Source organism: Colletotrichum higginsianum, chromosome 8, assembly GCF_001672515.1.
Source record: "Colletotrichum higginsianum IMI 349063 chromosome 8, whole genome shotgun sequence".
Lineage (NCBI taxonomy): Eukaryota > Fungi > Ascomycota > Sordariomycetes > Glomerellales > Glomerellaceae > Colletotrichum > Colletotrichum higginsianum.
In genome coordinates, this window is record NC_030960.1 from 693,480 (window position 1) to 720,189 (window position 26,710).

Sequence of the window (26,710 nt, forward strand, 5' to 3'; positions counted from 1 at the left end):
AATTGGCAGCTAGAGGCATTTTCGGATCGCCGGGAATTGCCATTCAACTGCCAAGGGAGCTAGAGATTCACAAGCGACGCCAAGAACTCGGGTATTGACTCAATGGCGCGAACTTGAACGACTCGCGTAAAGCCCCAGTTGAGACGAACATGCGCTCGGCTTCGAAATCGATCCCCATGGTACGGAAGAGCCACGAGCAAGTGGATCAGCCCGTGTGCTCAGCCCGGGGGCGCAGTTGCTCACGCTCATTGTTGAGGTACTGGCTTATCACCTCTATTTTCTCTTAACCTGTTTCCCTTGGGTTTTCTACCTCAAACTTTTCGATATTAGATAGGAGTGATTCCAACTCTAAATATTATCGAGAGACGAAGTGCATGTGCTTCAGTATCAACTCCAATCTCATTCCCGAGACACGTCGGCGTGAATTTCCATAAGGGGGTTCCAGCTAACTAGGGAATCCCCGTAAGTATCACGAGAAAAGCTGTTTTAGGAACTACTCGTGCGTTGGAGGGCGCATCTACAGAGTACACTGGTAGAAAGTTTGTTGTGTGGCCTAGTCGGGGCCCATAAAGGTCAAGCGTTTGTTGTGTGGCCCATGCGCTACTCTAACGAACGAGTAACACTGGGGTCATTACTCGTGCGTTAGAGGGCGCATCTACACTAGTGGAGCACTCTAACGAACGAGTACATGTACACTTTTCGCCGGCGTGCGGGTCAGTATCAAATAACGAGTCCCTTGTATCACTGATATTACACAACGAGTCAAGCCCATGAACCTCCCGGTAGGTAGGCTGCGAATTCCAAGCTTCAATTTTCGCAAATAAAAAGCGGATCACGCCAGACCACAGACGAAGTTGTCAATACCATCTCACACCAACAGTTCCCAACTTACTTCTCCTTGTTAGCCAATCCTTCCTGCCGAATTATCAACCAACACTCATTAGGTATGATCAATTCTGCTCCTCGTTCCGAAGTCGTCATGTAAACTAATTCAAAGGACTAGCTAAAGTCACAATGCAGCCCTTCACCTTCGTCTTGACCGCCGTCTTCGCCGCCACGGTAACGGCACAGGGTTGCCATTTTTGGGTTCAAGAGAAGTCGACCGGGAACAACGTGTTGCAGAAGTGTCTCCAAAAGAACGAGGGGACGACCGCCTTCATCAATGGCCAAAGTATATACCTCCGGCCCGACTCAGACTGTCGCGTCACGGTGAGCAATACCGGATACAACACAGCGCCCGTGGGATTCAACGCGTACTACGACGGCCCTTGCTAATGTATGTTTCCATTCGTCCGGCATTGGATCGCTAAAGCGATGCTGACGTTGTTTGACACAGTGCAACGCCTTGACCTATATCGTGGGAATTTCTAGTGTACTTGCGACGTTTGTTTGTATTGCTTTCAACCATGTACATGCATATGCGAAGCGAACGGGGGTGAAAGACTCGGGTTCGTCAGGGCCAACCTGCTGCCGGACGGAAGCTAAGATACTCAATGTGTTCAATTGGCGAAATCTCCAAAGGCTACGGCCGTTGATGTCGAAAGTTTCCATCGTGACAATGCCTAATTGCCCGAAGCCTATTCGGTGAATGAGACATGCCGGCAAGGCAGTCTTACTAATTACATGAGCACGCTCAGAAGCTCGATTCGAGTAGACAGACGTCATCCTTCCCCGCCTTGGTTGGGAGGAGCCAAGTCTTACAAGCAGAGAACACGCAGTGGAAGAGCAGTATCCCAGGTTGCACGCAAAGGTGAACAACCCGCCGTAGTTGGCATCGCCGTTGGCAGGGTAGCCGAGGACGCCTGTCGACTTGGGCTGCTTGATGGCTTCGCACATGTTGTTGCAGACGCAGGCGCTGGACGGGCAGTAGTCATACTTGCAGGTGAATTTGCAGATGTCGTTTAATTTGTGCCCCAGCCCTAGATGTAAGTCTGCTCGGACAGGTCTCGCGGGGGTTTGCCGGAGACGGAGCCGCTCGCGGAAGCCGATCCTACCCACGAATTCCAGTTGACGACACCGGATGGACAGCTTCCGGAGATGGCTTGGGGCACTGAGTAGTCGATGGCCACGCTGCGCCCTCTCACGAATTGTGCGTGCCAGGCGCCGCCGGCACCGAGGACCGGAATGCTTGTGTGGTAGATTCCGACACTGCCGTCCGGCATGTAGTCCCAGGCGCTGATGGAATAGTCGGTGCCTCCGAAGGAGACCTTGAGCTCAGCCGGTCTGGCCTAGAGAATCGAGAAGTAAATGCGGTCCGGCGTCACTTGGCCCGGCAAATACTCTTACTACGGCTGGCTGGCGGTCGAATCCGAACGAGGCTTCCTGTACCACGAATCCAGGCTTCGACTATTAAGCTGGCTCACTCTCAGCTTACTCTTAGTTTAGATTAGCTCAGGCTAAAGAGACAACAGCTCAGTTCTAAAGATGGAAGGGGAAATTCTGCATGTTTCTTTTGGGGTCGCGTTCAAGATGTATCTTGATACTTCAAACATCAAAGTGAAGGTAATCGACTTATTCAGCACTGCATGGCATGGAACAGCAGTATTATACAAAAGCGATTGTTAATGAGCATAGCAATAGCCCAACACTACATGAGTTAGTAGGCTGGTCACCGAAGACTCGTAATTTCCAGTCTGGAAGGCGTCTCTAACGTAACACAGAGTCCAAAGCCCGATGTTGTTCGTTCTGTCTTCCCTCACCAGGGTCCAGCGTGTCTTGACTTTCACCATCCGGCTTGGAACATATCATTTCTCGGCGTAACGTCTCTACTGCGCTATCCAAAAAAGCGCAACCTTTCCGATATTCCTATCCGCCCACTGCACAAAACGAACGTACGGGGTTTCCGGAGACTCGGAAAAGTGATGTAGCTTGTGCTCCTCACACGGAGTCTATCCGCGCATTTATTTTTGCATCACGGGTAGAAAACAGTGTCACGGGGTGGTATTGCCAAGAGCCCAAGATCCGAAAAGAACACAGGACTTCTGATATTTGAACTACTCGGCATCGAGAGGCATCAAGGTGGCCGTTACCAAGACCTGTTGTGCATTCTCGGCCCGAAACCCGACTTCCGACAGCAAACCCCGGAATAGGTCATGTGTTCTAGAGACAAATACACATCTGAGAGGTTGCGAGAAGCTCAGTATTTTGGACTTCGATTCGGTAAAAGGTACACTTGCAACCTCTTTCTCATTCGGCGTTGGGCTCGGCAAATGTCACGATGATTTAGATTAATACCGCAATGCAGAGGTGGAAATTAAGGGGTACGTCAACTATCCAAGGACAAACGTTCTCAAGATGGACGAAATCAAGTCGAACGGAACTTGGCCCTCCGTGAATCTTCTTGTTTGTCCGTTGACCCCACGAGGGGGGAGACCTATTTATCCCCCTCCTCACCCTTGCTGTTTCTGCACGCCGAGACTCGCCCCGCAGATCCCCCAGACGCCTCCTCGGCAAAAGGGGGAGCGCCAAGAACCCTTCGATCCACACGTAGCTCTTTGCCCTTGGGTTAACAGAGAAGCAGCTGGCGGTCTTCTGAGCAAGAGGTACGGCTGCCGGTAGTGGCGTTTTCAAAGTTGCCCTTGCATGACGGTCATCACAGCAAGTTTCCTCCCCGCATCCATGATGCCGCAGACGCCGCATGTTTTGGCGATCAATGTTGACTAAGACCTAGGTGAACTGATAGCATTGAAGACGGTCTCTTTGGAACTCACGTACCTGTATTTCAACACCTAACCGCGTTGTTACGGTTACGTCTACTCCGCGCTGGTGTATTCCGAAATCAAAGGACCTTTTCCGGAGCCCAAGAACTTGGCACGCCAGAAAATGATACCATCCATTGTATTTGGGACAAATACATAGCGCTTGGCAGGTGTATCTAGCTCCTTTTGAGTTCGCAAAGACTGGGCTTTAACAGGAGCACAGCCTGCCCGTCATATGTAATTGGTTCATGCCGCCCAACGCGCAGAGACGCCGAGACGGGCCAGGAAGTCCCTGCTGGACCAATTCGGACGGTGACCTCGCGGATGCCGAAGACGGCTGCGATCGGCGAGGCATCACGGCCGTTCCTGAAGACCGCTCAGATAACGCCGCCCGTAGATCCCGGATCTGTTTGCACTCCTCCCGCCGCCGAGAGCTTGGTCTTCAGACAGCATAACTTGGCTCACCACCACCCGGCCACCACATGCCTGCGGATACTTGCACCTTCAGCCAATGGTATAATCACCTCTCCGCTAACAAGACCTTGGCAATTGTTTGATATATGGGTATTTCGGCCCAGAAAAGCCTTGAATCCGCGACACAGGGGTATCCTGCCTCTCAAGAAGCTCAACTCTCTCAGCCATCCACAGCATTAGATGGTGGCCTTCGTCACGCACACCGTACGGGAAGCTGAATTTGGGTGCGCGTGGGTAGTTTCCGGGCGAGACGAACAAGAGTGAGTCCAGTAACAACTCGAGAAGCTTCTTCTCACACCTGCCAGCCAGGGATGCATTGTTCCGTTTTGGGCTACATCGACAACTCGTCCGTTGCATGAGCTACGGAACACTAAGCGATGCTGCCGAGCCTTGCAACGGCTGTGGTGATCAGTTCGGCGAACCTCATTCCGTACTGATGAGGTGTTGGGCACGTTGAGAGGTTTCTTCGAAAGCATAAATATCACAAGAGTTTCCATGTTGGACAAGAGTTGAAAATCACTCCCCATCAAGCACTCTCTTCCTCGCTCTTGTAACTAGGCAGACAACTCTACGGTCTATTCAGTTTCATCCAAGATGAAGTCCACTATCACTGCACTTTCCATGCTGGCCATGGCTGTGGCCCAGCAGGTCGGCACCGAGCAATCTGAGACTCACCCCAGGCTCAACTGGCAAAGGTGCACATCTGGATCTTGCTCCAACGTCAACGCTGAAGTCGTCATCGATGCCAACTGGCGCTGGATTCATGAAGTTGGGTAAGCACCATTTCGATGTCATCGTATACCGACAACTCCATCCTTTAGGCGAAGCTGGCCCAAAACGTGGCAGCGCCAGAGCCTTTTGCTAACCAATCTCCCCAGCGGATACCGGAACTGTTATGAGGGCAACTCGTGGACCGGGCTGTGTTCCGGCGCAGACGACTGTGCCAAGAACTGCGCCGTCGAGGGAGCCGACTATGGCAACACCTATGGTGTTTCGACCAGCGGCAACGCCTTGACGTTGAAGTTCGTTCAGCAGCACGGCTTCGGCAAGAACGTCGGCTCTCGCATGTACCTCATGAACGGGGACAGCAAGTACCAGACGTTTACCCTGCTGAACAACGAGTTCGCCTTCGACGTCGACCTATCCACGGTTGAGTGCGGCATCAACAGCGCCCTCTACTTCGTTGCCATGAAGGAAGATGGCGGCCTCTCTTCCGAGACGAACAACAAAGCCGGTGCCAAGTACGGCACAGGCTACTGCGATGCTCAGTGTGCCCGGGACCTGAAGTTCATCGGTGGCAAGGTGAATCTCTAATTCTCCCCACCGTCCTTCTTCTTCAGCCTTGCCCAATGAGTCTCGGCTGACTCGATGACAAACAGGGTAACATTGCGGGCTGGAACTCCTCTGAAACCGACAACAACGCGGGGGTTGGTAACATGGGTGCTTGCTGTGCTGAGATTGACGTCTGGTAAGTCCATGTCTCCCTGAACAACTTCTCTTTCGAAAAGCAAAAAACACTAAAGTCAATCGTAAAGGGAGTCCAACGCCCACGCCTACGCCCTGACCCCCCACCCTTGCGAGGACAACAACTACCACATCTGCGAGGACGACACCTGCGGCGGTACCTACTCCGAGGACCGCTACGGCGGCGGCTGCGACGCCAACGGCTGCGACTACAACCCGTACCGCATGGGCAACCGCGACTTCTACGGGCCCGGCAAGACCATCGACACCACCAGGAAGTTCACCGTCGTCACTCGCTTCGAGCCCGACCGCATGTACCAGGTCTTCATCCAGGACGGAAGGACCATCACGGTCCCCGGGGCCAAGTGGGCCGGCATCCCCGAGACCTCGGACATCACCCCGGAGTTTTGCGAGTCTCAGTTCGCCGTCTTTGGCGAGCGCGACCGCTTCAACGAAGTTGGTGGATACCCTAAGCTCAACGCTGCCCTCGAGATCCCCATGACGCTTGTCATGTCCATCTGGAGCGACGTAAGTCTTGGACGGGATGCCCCCAGATGTCTTGCAAAAAGAAAAAGGTTAACACCCCATCGTAGCACTACGCCAACATGCTCTGGCTCGACTCCACCTACCCTCCCGAGAGAGCCGGAGAGCCTGGCACCGAGCGTGGACCATGTGCCCCGACGTCCGGTGTTCCCGCCGAGGTCATCGAGCAGTTCCCCAACGCCCGGGTCGTGTGGTCCAACATCCGCTTCGGCCCTATCGGCAGCACCTACAACATCGCTACTTGAGTTTACCCCTTGTGGCACACGCAGATTCACAAACAGCTTCTTGGCCGTTCCAGAAGCGTACACGGAACACCACCAAATGGTGCATGTCCTGGTTTGGTTTCCTGTACATACTTCGTTTCTCTGTCGATCATTTGGGCTACACTTGAATCCTTTGCTGTTTTTCATATCGTCGTCGTCTGAGACAAAATGCAAAGAGTCACTTTCGTTTCAAGAACCTATGTCAATCTCATTCTTCTGTGATCTTGCTGCCCTAATCCGCGGGATTCCGTATCGTCAGGGCTCTCTGGGTGACCGAATGCACACATTGATCTTCCAGCCGACAGGTTTCACGAACCAACAGTTCTTGTTCAACCATGGATAGCCCTGGTTCAGCTCAAAATCAAACTCATGGACGAGTCGAGGAATCAGTTTGCACATTTCCAGCATAGAAATGTGTCTTCCGATGCATGTCCGCGATCCCAAGCCAAACTAGGTTTCAGTCAGGAATCAACAGCAGGCACAACGATCCGTACGGGGCGTGATCAGGTGCTTACCGGCATCCAGTGTCTGTTCATAGCCGACAAACGATCGGAATTGGTAGTCAGCCACCGCTCGGGTCTGAATTCGGCTGCATCATCGCCAAAGATGGACGTTCTATGATGCTCGACCCAAGAATTGATGCCCACGATTGTCTGATAAGTGAAAAATATGAGTATTTGCCGGAGACGAACGTGGTTTGGGTCCAAATTGACACTCACCCCTTCCGGTAAGAATTTTCCGCATATAGATGCGCCCCCTTCCGGCACGACTCTCTCCAAAGGAAGGCCGGTTGCTGGATGCAGTCTCAACGACTCTTTGATGACTGCCTGGAGGTATGGCAGCTGAAGGCTTTCCTGTAAAGTGACGGCTTTTGAATCGCTGTCCCTCAGGGAGAAGAACTGATCAACCTCGCTCTGCAACTTCTCCATGGCTCGGGGATGGCGGAGAAGCTGGTACAGTGTCGCACTGAGACTGACGGCTGTGGTATCCGAGCCTGCAACCATGTTTGACACGCAGCCGGCAAGGACATGGTACTGTGTGAAGGATGTGGGATCCTCGGAATGCTTCGCAAAGAACTTGGAGAGAAGATCCAGGGTGCCGGTCTGCTTCGAGGGGGCAGACGCTTCTCCAACATCGACCGCCTTTGGCTTGGATTGATGCTCCGCCAGGTATTGCTTGGTGATGTCCACAATGTACTTTCTCCCCGTGGCTTTCTTTCCGAGCCGATTTCTGATGGGGGCCAGGTACGGATGGAGATGCGAGTATACTCCAACTATGGAAGCGTAGCGGAGGTGGTTATCGAGATTCTTGATGATGTCGCCCACGTCCTGGCCCCGATCCAGAAAGCCCAGGCGCTTGGAGTAGGTGATCATCCCAATCACGTCAAAGGCGTAGCATTGAAACCAATGGCCCATGTCGACAGGCTCCGCGGCGCCGCGTCTGCCGGACATCTCCGTGAGCCTCTGGACAAACAGGTCTGCGCACTCGTCGACGTATCGTTCGTAGTGGGCCTGTGAAGACATGCTGTACATGTTCTGGTAGAGGCGGCGGTTCGCGGCGTGTCGCCTCTCGTCTCGGTCCGAGAACAGTGACCACTGATGCGGGTTCGGGTCACCCCATGTGTCATACCACGAAGACTTTGGAAAGCCGTGGCCGGGAGCATAGATGATTCTGGCGGCGAAAGGGTCATCGATACTGAACCTGTTTGGGCCGTAACGGATGATTGGGCCTACTCCAATAATTAGTTTGAAAGATCCCCACATAACGGGGGCTGGGTTCGAGGTAGGCGTTGCTGGATGGACATGAGATGAACAGGGAACCAGAGCACTTGCCATATTGTTGGTGGAGGGCGATGTTTGCCCTCTCGAAATGACCTTGGTTAATCTTCCAAGCGTACCACAAGTTGGTGAAGCGCGCAAAAAAGGGCCCAGGGACTGATGCCAGCGGCGAGGTCAAGGCGCGATAGATCGTGAGGCAGAGCCGGGCCACGACGGGAAGAGTCAAAAGGAGGAAAAACACATGAAGCTCCATTGTAAATGTTTCAGCGTGGTGACGGGCACCTGCGTATTCAATAGAATCAAAGATTACAATGCATAGGTGTTGATAATACACGCAGGTTTCGGGAAACTTTATGTAAGAGCCATGATGATCAACCAGCAGATGGATTATCCGAGGTCGTCCGTCAGCACCACCCCGCGTCCTCACAGACCCCGCATCCTCGGAAGATCAGTTCCATACTCTCGGCACTTCGACCGGAAACCATCGGTAACAATTGTAATTATTTAGCGAACGCCAACTGTACCAGTGTGTTTCCATAGAGCTGTCTCTAACTAGGCACTAACGTTGTGGCCCAACATGCGTCCAACTTTCAGGTCGTACTAGAGATCGAGGTCAGAATTGTGTTTTCTGGTCGAAGAGGCAATCAAAAAAGACGAAGGAGACAGCAGTGCATGATGAATAGCCAGGGCTCCTGAGTGAAGCCTCTGTGTTGTGATCAAGTCGACGTTGGTCGTCGATTTCTAAAGTACTAATTGAAAAGGATGCATGCCCATTAGTTTTGGGTTCCCTGGAGTCGATCTAGATGCTGCCTAGCAATGAGGGACTAGCTCCAAGCACACAGAGGTAGCACCTGAGCAGTAGGTAACTTCAGACATGCATTGCTAAAGGGCGTAGCCAAAGTTCAAAAGATATTACCAGACAATTCGAGCCGGCTAAGCAGCCTCTCAACGAATAGACGCATTGAAAGCTGCAGCGATAAATACGACAGTCATGTGCCGTAGAGGATGTGGTTTGAGATTACAAAAGACCACAATGTGGCTTCGCATCACTTGTGCATCAAGACACAGAAACATCTCCGAGCGACAGGATCGAAAGGAAAATAGTGTATGTTCGACATCCATAAGACAATAATGAGACGGGAAAAAGAGGGGCGAGGATGGTCGAAAAGACGACGGCAGAAGCAATGCACAGAAAGAATCTGTCAAGACGTCAGAGATTTGCGTGCTGAGTTGTTGGCCGTTAGCAACACAAGGGATAGGGGTCGGCCCAGCCTTCGCAACGAGCTACGGAGCCTCGGAGCCTTTGTGGAGCAACGTTTTCACTACGGTTGACCATTGGGTTCGATAACGCCCGTATGATAGTAGTATCGTGTCATCTATTCGCTTGCTGGTCCTATACTCTCTGACCCTGGTAGGCCGGGCCAGGGGTTGAATCATGTCGATTCTCTGTTCTAGAGGAACACCTAGGACCACCCAACAAATAAGCAGCTCGAAGCATAATGAAACATGCACAGCCTATCCAGCACAACTTTGGTATTTTCTCGCTCTCTGCAGGGGAAAGTCATCAAGAAGGCTTACCTCGGCGCCTCGGCGCGATCCTGAGGGCCCTAATGCAAGGAAGCAAGTCGAAGTTCGTGAGTTTGTTTCTAGAGGCAAAAGGTAGACGGCACCAGCCAAGTGTTCTGTGCGCGATTAGGCAAGTCTAACAGTTCATACTCTGTACACTGCCAGCCACCCAAGGCCAAAATGCTGGGGGAGCAGGGATATCCCCGAGAGATCACCCCCTCGCGATTGGTAGGTAAGGAGACACAAACATCGGTCGGGACGCTAATGCAGCCTGCTGACGACGCTAAACTCGGGTACCGTTCGACATGGGTCTTAAATCCGCCCGAGTGTCCCCCCTTTCCTTAGATATGCTTTCTTTGCCTTGTCGACGAGAATGGCGGACTGCCGCGATTGAGCCGCGATGAGCAAAGCATGCTTACGACAGCGCAAGAACGAAAGAGAAAGGATACAAGTGTTCTCGAGAAGTTTATAAATCAAGGCTTTGCCAGAATGGCTTCCACTTCTCTATAAGATACAAAGAGCCTGGGTCTATCGACAGACTGCGAGAACTATCCAGGCCAACCTGTGACTACGACCCAGGTCCCGAGTCATTGGGGGTGGCCCCCACCTATCAAACAAGGTACCGCCGCCGATTCGACGGTTTTACGTTGCTGTCGTGGGGGGGAGCAACCCTGACACTTGGACGGCGTGAGCCGTCAGCAGGCTGCATATAGTCCTCGAGGTGGCCATTCTCAACTTCGAACGCCTGCGTTTTCCCCCTTTTTCCTATGTCCCAATCTCATCATCTACATGCCATCTCGTTGGCTCGGTCCCCTCGTGTAACGATCCTCCTGGCCAATGCCATTTAAAGACAGCTTCCCAGATCCAGAATCGGCGTCAGCAATGGAACTGTGTTTCAGCCCTGGAGCCCCGGTTCCTCACGCAACGTCGATCCCCGTGGTTGCAAATCCTCGCTTAGCGGAGATGAAAGACCCTACCGAAGACTGGACCGGCGTCACAAGCACGGCTGAGAGGCGGAAATTGCAGAACCGCCTCAACCAGAGAGCTCGACGTTAGTGACACCACAGAATCCACGAAAACCCCCTGGTCTGGCCCAAACGAGTTTGAGCTGACAAGAAACGTTCTTATACTAGGGCGAAGGGCTCAGAAGCTTGGCAAACATTCTCCTTCGGACCCGAGTCCGGAGCCAGATTCGGAATCAGACCCAGCATCAACTGTTCTTGTAAAGGCGGAAACGCCGCCTAACAAACAGGCCATAATGGTCTCCGGTACAGGGAGCAAGGGGAGGCCAGATGTTTGCCTCCTGGGCAAGCCCTATGCCCAGGACCATCTCATACAGTTTTCCGAGGGGGCCTACAAGGACTACCTCAGTGGCAATCCCCGCACCAACTACCTCACGACCCTCGTCCGCGTAAACGTCTTCCACGCCTTTGTCCAGAACGCCCGGGTCCTGAACTTCGACAAAAGCTGGCTCACGTACGAAGCAATATCCCCATTCCACATGGTGGGTCCGGGTCTCGGTCCCGCGGCCGTACACCCCTCGTGCCCCGAAAGCATGCGTCCCACCCAGCTGCAGCTCGCCGTCGAGCACCACCCGTGGATCGACTTGTTCCCCCACCCGGCCATGCGGGACAACTTCCTCCGGGTCGTTGCCGAGCACGGCGAGGACTACGTCGACGAGGATGATATGTGCCGGGATATCGTGGACGTGGGGGCAGGGGCTGGGGTCGAGGAATCGGCTCTGATCGTCTGGGGCGAGCCCTGGGACCCGCGCGGCTGGGAAGCCACTGAGCCGTTTCTGAGAAAATGGGGCTGGCTGCTGGCCGGCTGCCCGGAGATGCTGGAGGGGACGAACTACTGGAGACAGAAGAGAGGACTGCCGAAGCTTAGGTTCAGCGGATCGACCGCGCACATGCATCGCCCTTCAACCGACTGAACTCGGCGGTAGACTCCGAGGGATGTCACGTCACTGTTCAAGGATCTGCTTGCATAACTGGCCGGCTACCGCTACTCCACAGTCGCTTCACGCACCACTCGACTTCCTCTCGAGAACTCCCAGAAGCTCGAGGAAGTAAGGGAGAAACGCCTCCAACTCGACCTGGAAACCTTCATGGGCCCCCGGAACGTCGAGCCGAGGACACCCCAGAATCTTTTCCTGTTCGTCCACCGCCTGCGCGTACCACGCGTCCCTACTCCTCGTTCCTCTCATCAGCCCAACGCTGGTCCCGTTCTCCTTCATCCGGTGCAGGCTCGGCAGGTAGCCCAGCAGGAGGGCGAACTCGTTGGCCCAAAAGTTGTCCTTGTTGAACGGCTCCGGCGATGCCGGCTTCGGCACGCCCTCGTCGTTGTATCCAAAAAGCCTCGAGCTGAACTTCTCCTGCGCAGCATCGACGCCCACAGTCTCGTACAGCTCGAGGCAGCTGTACAGGAACTCAAAGACCTCGGTGGCGTTCGGCAACAGGGTGAAGGTCGGGGCTTCGTGCGATATGATGTGGTCGGCCATTTCGGGGAAGTCGATGGCGAACTGGAAGGCGAGGATGGCGCCCATGCTGCTGCCGAAGAGAATGGCCTTGTCGAAGCCGAGGGCTCGGACGATAGCACGTATATCACGCGCTTGTTGTGGGGGGTTGAGTCGTTTGTTCACTTTCGCCTGGCTCGCGGACATTTGACGCCGGTCGAATGTCGCGCAGGTGTACCTGCCAGATAGCGCAGCGATGATGGGGTTGTATTGGCGCCCATGGCCGTTGCCGCCGGGGATGAAGACTATGAGGGGGCCTTGGCCTTGGTGCCAGTAGTGGATGTCACACTCTTCGTTGGTCACGATCGACTTGGTTGGGTTGAACTCCATGGCGACAGCGGCGGTTGATGAGCGGTCTCGTAACGCGGATGGAGCTGGCAGTGAACCTAGTGTATTCAACTGTTTCTTGAACCCAAGGCCGAAGACGCTTTTTGGTCATTTATGTAGGCTTCAATGAACTTGGTCAGATAGATGATGGCCGCGGGCGCAGCTTACACTCTCATACCAAATTATGTCCTCGGGGAACCGAGATTACAAATGCACAAGCCCAGGACGCGCGCGGGGTTCGAAGAATATAGCCGGAAGTGTTTCATTGGGCTGAAAGGTGATACGGCCCGTCTACCCATTGAGTGAGCTGACAACACGGCTTGCGTTATCGGGAGTGGACTGAGACCCGACTCTGCATCCGACCCGGACCCGCTAACGGACACTAGGATCGGAGTCGGCCCCACCCATCCGGACCGGGCCGTGAGTCTCGGTCAGGAATCAATGCATGTGAGAGATGGCGCGCTCGCCATAAGTTCTGTCCATCATCAAAGACGGAAAGGATAACTAACAGTCTCAATTTCGGCATGTAGAATAGATTTTACTGCTGCTATGGGTCAGGATGGCCCCATTAACTCATTGCGCAAAGACACTGCACTGCACGGACGGTGTCCCCTTCCCACGCTTCCTCTTTCTCTTGGGATGTTGAGAAAGTCAGGGGATCCCGAGGAGAAAAAGAAGATGTCTCTTGTGTTCTAGTACGGCTGTATCCAGGGTCTGCAGCGCGTCGCAGCACAGAAGCCGTTGCAACACGGCCCTACGCTCTGCCCGTTGGTGTCGTAGCACGCCCCGTACGTCGGGACGCAGAACCCGAAGCAGCTGACTCCGGTGACGGGCTGGGGCGGCCCGATGATGACCTGCTGGACGCCCTGCGGCGTGATGCCGCTCACCAGCGCCTTCTCGCCGCCGGTGTAGAACGTGCACTGCGAGATGGCGTTGTAATCGGGCGCGTCGATGATGTTCACCGAGATGTCGTTGTCTGTGAATCCGGGAGTCAGCACGTATGCCCGCACAATGCGAGAGTTGTAACGGGGAACAAACTGGTAGGATACACCTGTCCGTCTGCGGGTATGTTGAGCACGTAGGACGCGGGGCCGCCGTGGAAGGTCAGGTGGACCGTCTGGACACCATCGCGCTCTTCCAGTGGGTGAGATAGGGCGGGGAGGATGGTGGAAAGGGAGGCGAACACAATGGCTGATACCTTCATCTTGACTGATAGGCTGAATGAGGCTGATAATGGTAGTGTAGAGTTACAATGGTTTTTAGACGATGTTGAACTGCTCTCTGGAAGTGCGATGTCCTTCTCCAAAGCTCGAGAGACTCGGTGAAGTCTTTATACCCGTATTGATCGCCATGGAGGTCAGGGGTCTGCATCTGGAAAACTCTCAACGTGAAGATCGGAGACTCAAATGACCCGAATCCTTCCAACCATTGCCTCGAGCTGCTGTTCTCCACGTCCGCGATCCCGTGCATGATGAGCCTCTCGCCCTTCCCCCACCGCCGCAACCACCTCGAGCATGAGGCACTTCGAATACGAACTCACATGATGTAAACGGTACTATTTCCATCCCTGCCAACTGCGTCGTTGGGGGGGGCATGGGGATCAGCCGTCTGTCTCCCTTTGCGGTTGTGCTGGCCTTCACTCGGATCATTGACAGGAACGCCTCCATCTCGTAAAAGAAAGTAGACAGAACCAGGAAAAACGTCCCCCCCCCCCTCCTCCGCAACACTAATCGAGCCAATGCCGCAGTCCCCCGCAAGCCACTTGGGCGGAATGATCCACGGGGGCTGACAAGCCACTAGCGCGACGTCCAGCTTGGCTTTGAAAAAGGGCTGAACACGACTGAGGGGTACCGGGGACGGTATGACACGAGGTCCCCAAGAGCCAAACCCCACGATGTTGGGCTGCTCCCCGGGCGCTAACGGCCGTCGCCTCGTTGGGTCGCATGCATCATGATCGACTACCCGAGCTGGGATAGTAGGGCATGCTCGGGAATGACAGATGGCCAGGGCGGAAGGGGAAACCTCGTATTGGGGCCCGGCAGAAAGCATGCATTTGACGTTCGTCTGGTGCCATGTCTCAGTCGAGTCTTCTAGCACGTGTAACGTTGAGTTTCGCTGGGCTGTAGTCACGCCAGGCATCGTGTTCGGTGAAGGATCCTCATAACGGGCGATCCCGCAAGATGTTCCGGTGCGCCTGGCACACGCACAGCAGTCGGTGGAGAGAGGGCAGAGGCCGAGGAGGGGAGCGTCATTTCTTGTCCCTGTTCTCCAAAGAATCCCTCGACAAACGGACCCATCAGCTTCCGTGGTCGAAAGACAAGCGAAGTCTCGGATGTCGGCATGCTGGGGATCGTCTTCAGCTGAGTCTTGTATGCCACTGTCACCTGCAAGTTACGAGATCTTGGTGGCTACCCCGATGCGTCTAGTGTCCTACAACAAGGCATCACCGTTCACAGTGTGTCCCCTCCAAAATAGGGCCGTTGGATTTTGGTCTATCTTGGGTCGTATCTGACGACCCGTGTGTCTTGAATTTCGAGACTTCGGCGTCATGCAGGATCGTCCGCCATGGCCAAGCTACCTTTTTGTAAGCCCTCTCAACGCTTCTCTAATGCCCCCGTCTCCCCTCGTTTCACTACCTTCCCCGCTGTAAAGACTCCGTCTCGTAGTCTAGAAGACGAGCGGGTGGGATCTGTCGTGCGGCGGCGCCAGAGGCGCCACTCTGATGCCCATGCCCGACGGCAGGCAGGCATCGCCGCCCCAGACGTCGCAGTCAGCCTGGCACACCGTCCCGCTCTCCGGCACGGTCCCGTGCTCAAAGTACTTCTGGATGATCTCGGTCGAGCACCGGCTGCCGGTGGCTATGGCGCAGTGGCCGACGGACTCCTGGATCACGACGGCCGACCCGGGGTGTTGCGCGCTCGCCTTCCACGCGTTCCTCAGCGGCGTCACCGGGTCGAGCCGCGACGACATGAACAGCAGCGGCGCCGCCGGCCTGCCCTCGACGCCAGCCGGGTCGTGCTCCGGCGTCGCGAACGGGCCGGCGAAGCGCCACTTGGGCCGGGCGCGCCAGCCCGTGCAGGCGAGGCGGATCTGGGACCAGTAGCCGGCGAAGGTCGGGGACTGGGACTCGAGCTCGGAGACGTAGGCCTGGTAGTCGGCGACGGTGAAGTTGGTGCTGTCCTCGCCGTCGGAGCAGAGGACGGCCTGGCCGCCGTCGCCGAACGTGGCGGACGAGTCGGAGGCGTTGGGGTGGGAGCAGGCCTGGTCGAGCCTCGGGATGCCGGCCTTGGCGGCCTCGAGGAGGGCGGTGTAGTTCCCCTCGATGGCCGAGTTGAGCTTCTCGGCGAGCTTGGGGAACTCCCGGTAGGGCGTGTAGAGCGGGTTCTTGAAGGACAGCGTGACGTCGTATCCCGTCAGGATGTTGGTGAGCTTGCCGTCGAGCACCGCGACGGGCGCGTCGTCCAGCTGCTTGACCAGGTCCTCGACACGGCGCCTGATGTCCTGCCAGTTCTTGTCCGAGGGCCGGCGAAGAGCGCACTTCCCCGCGGACGCAAAACACGTCTCGTAAAAGAACTTGACGAGCTCCTCGGTATCTTGAAGGTTGGTCCTCCACCCCTGGCGTGCTCGGGTTAGCATCGTTCGGCAGTTATTCGGCCATGAGAGACATCGCAAAATGACATACCCCCGCCATGTAATCCTCGGGGTCAGCGATGCCATCGACGATGATGCGGCCAACGCGGCCCGGGTACATGGATGCAAACGTGTTGCCCAAAATGCTGCCATACGAGAAGCCCCAGTACTGGATACGCGGCACTTGTTTGGCGGCGCTGCGCAGCTCCAGGGATTTCTGTGCCCTCTCGTCCCCGGCGGCACCCTTTGCGGCGGCCTCCTCGTCACGCAGCTCCTGGATCTTGTCCAGCATCTCCACCATGTCACGGACGACGGACGCCGTGGACGCGTAGGGGATGATGGAGCCGTTGCCGGCGTTCTGCGTGCACAGCTTGCCGTAGCCATGGGTCCGCGCCCAATGGCGCCGCAACGCGTCGGGGCTGGAGTCGAGAGGGCCGATGGCCAAGCGCTGGATGCTGTCCGTGTCCCTGGCGAGCAGGTCCTCGTAGCAATCGGCCCTCGGCGACGTGAACTGGATGCCGCGCGGGTCCCAGCTGAGGATCTCGTACTTCTTGGCGGCGTCCGCGGTATCCTGCAAGATGTGGCCCTCCCGGAGCATGAGGCCGACGCCGGAACCGCCGGGGCCGCCCGGGTTTGTGAAGATGGTGCCGCCAAAGGCCGGGTCGTCGTCGGGGACCTTGGCCGGGAGCTTCGTGATGGCCAGCGCCACCGTGTGCTCGTTTGTCTCATCGAGCCAGTCGAGGGGCACTTTGAGCCTCGCGCATTGGAACTCTTCGTAGCAAGGGTGGTATACCAGCTTGGTCGAGGGCGTGATTGTCGTCCAATCGAAGTCGTCCAGCTTAGGCGGATCGCGTTCACTGGCGCTGGCGCTGGCGCTGGCGATGCCGATGCCGATGCCGATGAGGCTTGCAAAGGCCGACTGGACAACTGGACGTCTCATGATCGCTTGCCGTCGCAACACTCAGTTGGGAAGCCAGTTGAGGCGAGGCGAGATGAGATATTGTCGTCAAACCTGCCAGGCGAGTGAAGATGGAAAAGAAAGAAAAAAGTGAACCGAATCAGCTGATGGAGAGACCCTGGCGGACTGTGGGTTGAATCCCTCTCTGGATGGATGGCTGCAGGTGTCGATCCCCAATCACCTTTTGCTTCCGTTTCTTATTTATGAGTAACGATCCCGTCGCTGTTGGTCCAGTCCCAGACAGTTGAACGAGAGTTGAGTTGGGGATTTGATGTGATGCAATGAGGGGAAGAAGCTTTGAAGGATTCGGGAACAAGTTGACCAGGCAGCGAGCGGGTTGCTGCGTCAGCAAAAAATGCCTGCAGTATGCAACTCAGACCAAGCAAGATTAGGAAAGTGAGTAAAGTGAGCTTCACAAGAAGAAAGTAAACCGGTGGGGGAGAGGAAGACGTAAGCCCTTGCGCGTTGATTGGAGAGAACGGCAAAAGGTGAGAAAGAAAGAAATGTGTATTACAGAGCATCTCTAATCGCAAACGCAACTAACTCGTCGAAAAACCCAAACGCTCTCTATGCTACGGAATGGATGTGTTGCATCGGCATCCATGTATCAAACACACTCTAGATACCTTACCTAGCCAAGCAAGGTAGACAAGACACTAAACTAAGCCTCTTTGGCGCCCGACAACCGAACAAGCGATGATCCCACGCCCGTCGAGGTCGTCCACTGGCGGTGGGCCTCCTGGATCTCTTCCAGCTCCCACACCCTCTTGATCGGGACCGTGATCTTCCCCGCGGCCAGCAGGTCGAACAGGGCCCTCAGGTTCGGCTCGAACGTCGCGTCGTCGCGGGTGATGTAGTAGAAGCGCGTCCGCTTGCCGCAGAAGGGCACCATGCCCCTCGCCAGCAGCTTCATCGTCGGCCCGACGACCGACCGGTCCTCACCGCCGTCGTTGAGCGACCGCAGGTTCCCGCCGTAGCCGACGAGGATGCCCGTCGCCGACAGGACCGAGAAGGACTCGTCCCAGCTCTCGAAGCCGAGGGGGTCGAACACGGCGTCCGCGCCGCCGGCGTCTTTCACGGCCCGCATCCACTCCTTGTCCGTGTACACAAAGGGCGTGGCGCCCTGCGCGCGGGCGGCCTCGTGGTGCCGCTCCGACGCCGTGCCGTACACCTCGGCGCCCTGCAGCTGGCACAGCTTCATGACGGCGTAGCCGACGGCGCCGCTGACGCCGTGGACGAAGACCCGTTGGCCCGCCGTCACCTTGGCGGCCTCGAAGACCATGGCGTACGCCGTGCTCCAGTCCAGGATCAGCGCCGTGGCCTGCTGCAGGTCGATGCCCGCGGGGACGCGGATGAGGTACTTCTCGGGGAGGTTGACGAGGTCGGCCTCGGCGTCGTAGACCGTGAGGCAGGCGACGACGTCGCCGGGGAGGAACTTGGACGCGCCGGGGCCGTTGGTCCTGACGGTGCCGACGAGACAGTAGCCGGGCGTCAGCGGCGCCTTCTTCTGCATCGGGTAGACGCCCTTGCGCATGTTGATGTCGGACCCGGAGAAGCCCGAGTAGATGGTCGCCACTTGCACATGGTTCGCCGGAGGGGGCGCGATGGTGTCCTGGACGATGCGCACTTTGGAGACGTCGCCGAATTCGGTGATGACGGCCTTGCGGATGGTGGTTTCCGACATGTTGAAAGCTGCGTCAAAAGGTCGAGTGAGTGAGAGTGATTGGAGGGTGAAATGTTGGAAACTTGTTGTGTGAGAGGGTTTGTGAATGCTGTTTGAGTCTGTCTGTGGCTTCAATTATTCTGCTACTTCAGAGCTTCGTCTCACGGCTCTTCCTTTATATATGTGCTTGGTTCAAATGATGTTCAACCGGGGACGCCACAATTAACAGCATCCCATCGTCTCTCATCTTACGCTGCATTCGCGATGCCTCTCGGCACAAAGTGAGTGACGTGAACCCCCCGTGCCGCGCGGCGCATCTCTCATGGAGGTCAGTTGCGCCGACACTCATGCCAAACGGCCGCAGTCACACATCATGTTACGCCAGCAATCGACGCCACGAAACGGTCGAGTTCCGCCGCTTCACGGCGCCACTGAGCCGTGCGTGCCTGTTGTCCCCTTGCCCCATATGGGGTGAGTAGGGAGCGAACTCGCAGGAGGAGTCGAAGGAGGAGTCGAAGGATGAGATGAGAGGGGGCTGTGGCGTACTCGCAGGGCGCTGCAGGGACAAGAATCACACCGACCGACGTCGTTAGTGAGCCCTGCAAGGCCACTGCAAGTTTCGTGGCGCATCCGCAGCTGGTTACACGCATCCTTCCGGGCTGACTTTAGGCCGTTTTGCTACCGGGGGCTCTCCTGTACCGCAGTCAGGGCCCGTTAGTGCATGTACGTACCTTAAGTAAGTGTGTTCATTGATCGACAAGGGAGCGGGGCTTACACAGGGACTCTTTACTGCTGAAAAGAGTTGGATCAACGCTGAACGGGCGCAATAGTGCCGGGGGCTGGAGATGTATGTGTTATTGCCGGCGTCAGATAGAACAGCAGCACAAGGCAATGCTGCTGAGCCAGTTTCCCGCCTTACATCTCAACCATTTATTGGGCACTGAATCCCCAGCTAGCGAATGGGAGGGCGTTTCTTGGGAGTGCCCAGCCAAAACTGACTGACTATGGAAACACCAAGCCGAGTGGCAATGACAAACCGATATTTCATTTATCATGGGCCCTTAACAACAACGACTTGGTCATGTCAACTGCGGCGCTATCTTAACCATAGCTAAACGACGCGACAAATTTTGACTTAATTATTGTTATCGTTCTAGGTATTGCAATTATTCCTATGTCAAGATTCCGTCACGAGATGGCCGGCAAAGACCCCATCTCAATGGGTTATCTATTGTAGTGAGTTTCCCGACATACATCGCTTCTGATGAATCTGGCCGTCTTTCCTACGGGCAAAAACTCTTCAAGACCAGCACACCCACCTTGTCAGCGTGGACATCAACCATCCTGCAATCCAGTCTCGAGTCCTTTCAGTGTTCGCTACGGCTCAGGTAAGTGCAGCTCTTCCAGTCACACGTGTCCTACAGCAAGTCTCTGTCAGCGCCCCGAAGTGTCACTTTCCTAAGCCTTTTGAGATTCCTCCAACAAATGACTCACCTTGTAGACCTCGGTCCCCCACCAGTTGAGCTTGCTGGAGGCCCCCGTGTAGAAGATGGCGAAGAAGATGACGATGCCGGCAATGGCCACCGAGCAGTCCAGGGCCGAGCTGAGGACGAAGTTGTACCTCCTCCACCACGTCTTCTGCCTCTTCTTGATGAGCAGCCCGAAGAGCAGACCGACAATCGCCCAACTGCCGTAGTTGGTCCCAGACGCCGGCGGGATGTAGTTGAGCCCGCCGAGGAAGAGGGGCACGTGGATCTTCCTCAGCCACTTCGACTCGGTGAACACCCGCTTCCTCAGCACGTAGACGATGACGGGCAGCACCGCCCCGACGAGGAAGAACCACAGCAGAGAGCGGTACATGGCCCCCTCGGCAAAGAACCGGCGCGGCCCGAGTGCGCCCCAGACCATGCTCGTGTTGAAATGGGTGCGGGAGAAGGGGCACGTGAAGCCGTTGGGCGCACTCAGCGTGCAGATGCCGGGGATGTGGTTGAGCGCCCAGTTGAGGACCGACACCTGGCCGAGGGACCCTATGACCAGACCGACCGACTGGACGAGGAACAGCTGTCGAGGTGGTATCTGATGCCCTTTGTGAGCACGAGTCGGTAGTTCAAGACAGGGGGGGGGGGGGGGGGGGGGTTCCAAATGGCTTACGTTGCAATAAATGCCCAGCTTCAGGTCCTGGGCGAAGGCCAACCCCTTGATGCCGGAGATGTACCCCAGGTTGAAGAACCAGATGTTGGCCAGCACCTTACCATCCCATATGTACCCGGCGACGATGCGGCAAAAGATGTCGATCTGGATCTTCATGTTCGTTGTCGCATACACCCAAGCAAGCTGTACACGAACGCCATAAGCATCGGCTCAAGACATTTGCCAGGACCTAGGGCAACGCGAGGACCTACCGGAACGAAGAAGATGGCCGACACCGCGAATGACAGCAGGACACCGTACCAGCGTAGTTGGACGGGGTAGAACTCGCACGCGAAGATCCCAAAGCCGAGAGCAAGAGCTGCCGCGATCCAATACCACCAGATGGGCACGGCCTTGTACGCGGGCTGGGGGTTGGTCCGAGGCACGACTTTGCCTCCGAGAAGAGCGGAGAGCTTTGACGACCTGAAGGCGGCTGCGATATGACGGCGTTTCTCGAGGAACAGCCAGACAAAGAGCGACGCGATGGTGGCAAAGGAGAGGCCAAAGGTGTTGAGAGCGTACGTGACGGGGAGGTAGATCTGGGCGAGAGAATCATCAGGCTATGCGCGCACACGACATGTTGTACAAGACTCGGGGCATTTTACATCGGAGTAGTTGGCGTACTTGACCGGGTCGAAACTGAACCCGTCCGCCTTGTTGATGACCCTGGAGACGTTGAAGGTCTTCCCGTTGTGGTCGTAGATGGAGTTGCTCTGGATGGGGAGATAGGCAGAGTCCCACGTGTTGGAGTAGTAGAGGGCCGGAGAGATTATGTATATCCAGAAGACCAACGATGCAAGCACGTTCAGGATGGCCCATGTGGGCACGACAAGCGGAGACCCGATGTACGCAATTTGACTCCCTGCTCCCAGTAAGCGATGAATCGGTGAAGGGGGGGGGGGGGTTGTGGAAATCTTACAATCAAAAGTAAAGGGAAGCAACCCGATGCCGCTCTTCATGCCGAATACCTGGTTGACGACCGCGTTCTGCGGAGTGATCCAGCAAACCCACGTAAAATACCCCAGCGCGGGGAAGATGAAGTCCGGGAACCAGTACCAGCAGAAGGATGCGATGAAGGCCAGCATAAAGAACCGGTAACGGGACGCCGTCCATTTGGCCCTAAGACACCCGACTGTCAGCGTCGTCGATCCCGACTCCGTTTTGGGTCTCGCGGGGAAGGGTAGGGTAGGGGTAGTGGGGGTTTCATGACGCACTCCGTCTCGTCCTCCTTCTTCCCGGAGTGCAGCGCGGCGTTGAGGGCCGTGTTTCCCAGCACGCCGGGCCACAGCAATGCGGGGGGCTCGACGACCAACGCGTAGCACAGCCCGGCCAGCGCAAAGCCATACAAGATGGTGGCCAGCGTGACGGTCAGCTCGAAGCCCCAGCCCGCCTTGAGCCCGTAGAAGACTCGCTGCTCGGTCAAGACGTCGGCGCTGAGTCGGGTGAGGAAGCTGAGGTTGGCCATGATGTAGATGAGTATGTTCTCCTGAAACATGAGTGTGGGTGTGTGAGTCGGTGCCAGCCAGTATGTGCGTCTTCTGGGGTGGAAGAGAGTGATTGATGCCCACCTTGTAGTTGAACGGGCCAGGGTTCAGGCTGACGCGATGTCCCTTGATGTTGAGTCCCCAATCCGGGACGACGAACTCCCAAGCCTTGCCGACGGGATAGGCCAAGAACTGTATCGCCGACTGTGAAAGACTGATGGACGGGAAGCGGAAGGTGTACAGCGTATTAACGCCGCTGCCTATGAGACAGAAGGCAATCCCAATCACCCACATGCGCAGGGTCAGGCACGGGAGGGAAGGGTCGTCGGGCCTCAGTCCAACCCCGGCGGCGTACAGAACATCCTGACTCGGGGCAGACGACTCATCTAGATGGCTGTCAGAACGACACGGAATCGACACTCGAGACCGAGGAGGTCTTCATGGTTGTGGTGGTTACCCGAGGAACGTTTGGCTTCCTCGATGGAGGACGCCGGACTCAGCGGCACCGGCGTGGCATCGACGCCCTGGCCATCCGTCTTTTGGTGTTCTTCGACGCCCGCCATGGTTTGTTTACCAGGTTGAATTGAAGTACGCTTGCAAGATGAGAAAAGATCTGATTAGATGTGATTAGATTTGACGACACAAGATCAGAGTTTTATGCTCGCGCTTAAAGCTTGGGCGTAGGTCCTCCCTCCTCCCCCCCTCTCCGTCCAAGTCGGGACTCGGCGGCGCCAGTGTAGAAAGGCTCCACTTTCCCGGTGCCGTGTCTCCGGACACTGGCGTCAGCTTTTTTCTGGGGGGAGGGGCGCGTTGTGTTGTCAGCGGCACGGTATCGAGTCAAGTCGAGTCGAGGCGAGCTCGGAAACCATCCGTCCACGAGGCCATGTGGCCAATCCCGTAGACGCATTCTCTCCCCAAGGACCACCGGAACTCCGCCTCTCCTACTCGTTCTACGGCACGGTGGCCGCGGCCGCGTCCTTTTCGAGCCTTCGTAAGGCTAAACGAGGGACCCTTTTTCGGCGGGCGAGCCGAGGAGTCGTGGAGGAGACGGGGGGGGAGGGATGTATTAAGCTCACGATGAAAATGGCTACTCAGCAACCCCTCCCCACTCTTCAGATCTCTCGGACCACTGACAGGCGATGCCGCTGTCAAAAATGCTTAGTTGATTTGGAGGTCCCGGCTAACTATGCCGCTCATGGTCTTGTGCGATGACCATGAGCTTAATCATCCCTCCTGGGCCAACGCTCGCTCGTGTGGTCTGAGACATTGGACTTGGGGAGCACAACATACTCGTCCGTCGGGGCTTCTCCACGTGACATGACGGCCTCTTCGCCGAGGATGTGGCACACGCCTGTTCGTTTCGGTTGGTTTGTTCAACCAGAAAGACATCTCTCACACCGGGCCTTAGTCAGTCTGCTTGACTGCTTGACTGCGCGACTGCACGACTGCCGAAGACGCGTGGACTAAGGAAGCCCTCACCCGCCGCCGCATTGGCACTGTTGCTCTCGCCACGGCATGCTGGCTGGCCTCCGGGATATCGTTCCTGCGGCCGCAAATCAAGTTGCAGCGGTCAGTTACTGTCGGGTATCAATTGGACGTTGGAGGCTCATCCAATTCTCGCTCCAGAGGCCAACGGGCATTACTAAAGTAGCGCTGTGCGTCGGTAGACTGATATGGCCCGGTTAGCCGGCAGGACCCGAGCAGAGAGATGTGAGGGATAAAATCGGTCGCTCTTCCACCCCGGCTCCCCGAGCAAAGCCCGATAGGCCAGCTCCTTACCGGGCCAACCCGGGTCGTTTCGTATTCTCCAACTTGCAAAGCAAAGTCCGATGAACGGCATGGCCCAGGGGTATTCGAAGGACGCATTTACCCCACCGTGGGAGGGGAGGACGACAACCGCCCAGTGTTGATAGTCCTCGAGTTTGCCATGATCTCTTCCTCGATTTCTTTCCCTGAATCTTGGGATTTCACGTGGTGTGATACCAACGTGACCTGTTCGTGACACATCCGGGTAGTTCCATGGTCTTGGCGCCGAACTGGTGCATTCAACGAGGTTCCCGTGGACCCTGTGGGCGAGCGGTGGGTTTACCCATCTATCCCTCCTTTCTGAGAGAGGCGAGGGCGGGTTTCATTCGCTTCCCTTCGTCCTGATGTCGACGTCAGGCCTGGTGATGCCACGTTGGTAGTCTCTGGTCGATGACGGCGTCCTCGAATTTGTTTCTGCCCAGTGTGAGCTGCGATCGACGCGAAGTGTTTTGTGGCATCTTGCTCAGACGACACTTGCTTACCGAACCAACTCTTCAACTATGCAATTCCCAAGGCTCCATTCGCAAAACGCATCGGGAAACAGACGATATCAGCAGCAAGTCGTACACAGCCCAATCCGCTCGTGAAATTCTGGTGTTTCTGTTTATTGGGTCCCCTACCACGTAATGCTTGTCGTTGAGATCGTTGCCGTTGAGATCGCCGTCTGGGCTATGTACGTGTCGCATTTCTCGACGAGATTGTGTTGGCTCTGACATGGTAAAGTATTGGCAAGATCATAGATGGGGAATATTCAACAACAGCACATGGTCCGCGCCGTGAGACATGCTCACGCAACAGCAAGTGCCAACTCTGGATCCATTTATTCTAGTCCTGTAGTGGTTTGACGCAGCAGTCTGGCTGTCCGACTCCGATCCTCTTTTGCAAACATGCCATGCAATTTCTTCATTTCCAAATGCAGTGAGGCGTGTGTCACGAGTTGTCATTGACCCCGTCGTCTGTTGGACTTTTGATCGGATCTTGGTACACCAACACACAACGATACACTGACGTTGCAGTGGCAACTATGTCCATCTCGGGCATCGCACTTTGGTTCCCGACTAGTTCAGTGCTATAATGAACGAGAGCATGTCGTTACAAGCAACTTGCACACTCAAAACATCGAACGAGGTGGCTCATCTCCCCTACCCTGGCAAACCTGATGGAAAGCAATCATTCAAATCAGTCATCTTATGGCTCTTGGCGTTTCTCATTTTGATAAGTCAGACTACCCACTTTTCGGCACCCCCCCCATTTCGGCACCCCAAAAATGCCTCAAATGCCTCATCACCAGAACATACCCCTCAACTTTCAACATCAACAACATTTTCTATACTTATGCGAATAACCTCATTTTTTCCTCAGAGCTTCTTTTCAACCTTATGGGCCAGTATACCGAAGATGAAGTCAATCAGGCCCTTGACGCAATAACCAACGGCATGCCCATTAAGAGGGCTGGTCAGGTGTATGGCATCCCAAGATCAACACTTCAGTATCGGATTAAGGGCACTCAACCAAGGTCAATTGCCTTTTCTGACCTGCAGAGACTTTCTGTTAGTCAGGAGGCTAAACTGGCTGAATGGGTTCGCATTCAGCATGCCCTTGGTGTTGCCCCAACCCATCTGCAAGTGAGGCTATTCGCAGAAAGGATCCTCCATGCCATGGGGGATACAGAGCCTATAGGAAAAGGCTGGATCCAAGCCTTCTTGAAGAGGAATCCATCAGTCAAGGTCCAGAGAAGTCGCCCTATCGATTCTAGGCGTGTTAATGGGGCATCTACTGAGGTCATCAGGGACTGGTTCAAACTACTCGCCATACCAGAGATCACCAGCATCAAACCAGCTAATAGATACAACATGGATGAGACTGGTATCCTTGAGGGCCAGGGATCTAATGGGCTGGTGCTGGGCATGTCTGAGACGAAGTCTGTACGTAAGAAACAGCCTGGATCAAGGGCATGGGTATCCATCATCGAATGCATCTCTGCCCTGGGCCATGTTCTGAATCCCCTCGTTATCTATAAGGGCAAGGCAGTCCAGCAGCAGTGGTTTCCTCTAGACCTTGGCCCTTATGAAGGATGGCAATTCACTGCAACGGAGAATGGATGGACTTCAGATGCCACTGCAGTTGAATGGCTGCAGAAGGTCTTCATCCCTCAGACTCTTCCTCAGGGCAAGGAGGTCAGGCTGCTGATCATGGATGGACATGGGAGTCATACAACGACTGACTTTATGTGGTTATGCTATATAAACAACATCCATCTATTGTTCTTACCGCCACATACCTCCCATGTCCTCCAGCCACTTGATCAGTCAGTCTTCAGCCCTGTCAAGGCAGCCTATAGGAAGGAG

The 26,710-nt window shown here is 55.6% G+C and overlaps 10 protein-coding genes across 10 annotated transcripts; 3 read left to right on the top strand and 7 right to left on the bottom strand.

The window, feature by feature from the left end:
- Positions 1-1,014: 1,014 nt before the first annotated feature.
- Positions 1,015-1,275, top strand: CH63R_11225 (EC23 protein; the record flags this gene model as incomplete). Its single annotated transcript, XM_018306199.1, has 1 exon — positions 1,015-1,275. The coding sequence occupies one exon, from the start codon at positions 1,015-1,017 to the stop codon at positions 1,273-1,275; it is 261 nt and encodes an 86-aa protein (XP_018153040.1).
- Positions 1,276-1,919: 644 nt separating this feature from the next.
- On the bottom strand, positions 1,920-2,729 carry CH63R_11226 (glycosyl hydrolase family 18; the record flags this gene model as incomplete). Its single annotated transcript, XM_018306200.1, has 2 exons — positions 1,920-2,228; positions 2,613-2,729. 2 exons carry the CDS (start codon positions 2,727-2,729, stop codon positions 1,920-1,922), a joined length of 426 nt encoding a protein of 141 aa, XP_018153041.1.
- A 2,037-nt stretch (positions 2,730-4,766) lies between these two features.
- On the top strand, positions 4,767-6,424 carry CH63R_11227 (Glucanase; the record flags this gene model as incomplete). The annotated part of the gene is made up of 5 exons (XM_018306201.1): positions 4,767-4,945; positions 5,051-5,474; positions 5,552-5,640; positions 5,708-6,164; positions 6,230-6,424. The coding sequence occupies 5 exons, from the start codon at positions 4,767-4,769 to the stop codon at positions 6,422-6,424; spliced, it is 1,344 nt and encodes a 447-aa protein (XP_018153042.1).
- A 273-nt stretch (positions 6,425-6,697) lies between these two features.
- On the bottom strand, positions 6,698-8,473 carry CH63R_11228 (Cytochrome P450; the record flags this gene model as incomplete). Its single annotated transcript, XM_018306202.1, has 4 exons — positions 6,698-6,892; positions 6,958-7,095; positions 7,162-8,143; positions 8,340-8,473. The coding sequence occupies 4 exons, from the start codon at positions 8,471-8,473 to the stop codon at positions 6,698-6,700; spliced, it is 1,449 nt and encodes a 482-aa protein (XP_018153043.1).
- Positions 8,474-10,623: 2,150 nt separating this feature from the next.
- CH63R_11229 (Aryl-alcohol dehydrogenase) lies at positions 10,624-11,722 on the top strand (the record flags this gene model as incomplete). Its single annotated transcript, XM_018306203.1, has 2 exons — positions 10,624-10,837; positions 10,920-11,722. 2 exons carry the CDS (start codon positions 10,624-10,626, stop codon positions 11,720-11,722), a joined length of 1,017 nt encoding a protein of 338 aa, XP_018153044.1.
- Positions 11,723-11,809: 87 nt separating this feature from the next.
- CH63R_11230 (Acetyltransferase/esterase) lies at positions 11,810-12,634 on the bottom strand (the record flags this gene model as incomplete). The annotated part of the gene is made up of 1 exon (XM_018306204.1): positions 11,810-12,634. One exon carries the CDS (start codon positions 12,632-12,634, stop codon positions 11,810-11,812), a length of 825 nt encoding a protein of 274 aa, XP_018153045.1.
- Positions 12,635-13,323: 689 nt separating this feature from the next.
- Positions 13,324-13,835, bottom strand: CH63R_11231 (uncharacterized protein; the record flags this gene model as incomplete). Its single annotated transcript, XM_018306205.1, has 2 exons — positions 13,324-13,607; positions 13,670-13,835. 2 exons carry the CDS (start codon positions 13,833-13,835, stop codon positions 13,324-13,326), a joined length of 450 nt encoding a protein of 149 aa, XP_018153046.1.
- Positions 13,836-15,298: 1,463 nt separating this feature from the next.
- Positions 15,299-17,201, bottom strand: CH63R_11232 (Cell wall anchored protein; the record flags this gene model as incomplete). Its single annotated transcript, XM_018306206.1, has 2 exons — positions 15,299-16,246; positions 16,314-17,201. The coding sequence occupies 2 exons, from the start codon at positions 17,199-17,201 to the stop codon at positions 15,299-15,301; spliced, it is 1,836 nt and encodes a 611-aa protein (XP_018153047.1).
- A 679-nt stretch (positions 17,202-17,880) lies between these two features.
- CH63R_11233 (Zinc-binding dehydrogenase) lies at positions 17,881-18,903 on the bottom strand (the record flags this gene model as incomplete). Its single annotated transcript, XM_018306207.1, has 1 exon — positions 17,881-18,903. The coding sequence occupies one exon, from the start codon at positions 18,901-18,903 to the stop codon at positions 17,881-17,883; it is 1,023 nt and encodes a 340-aa protein (XP_018153048.1).
- Positions 18,904-20,249: 1,346 nt separating this feature from the next.
- Positions 20,250-23,119, bottom strand: CH63R_11234 (OPT family small oligopeptide transporter; the record flags this gene model as incomplete). Its single annotated transcript, XM_018306208.1, has 7 exons — positions 20,250-20,300; positions 20,377-20,958; positions 21,034-21,216; positions 21,285-21,632; positions 21,678-21,934; positions 21,992-22,942; positions 23,014-23,119. The coding sequence occupies 7 exons, from the start codon at positions 23,117-23,119 to the stop codon at positions 20,250-20,252; spliced, it is 2,478 nt and encodes an 825-aa protein (XP_018153049.1).
- Between the last annotated feature and the right edge of the window lie 3,591 nt (positions 23,120-26,710).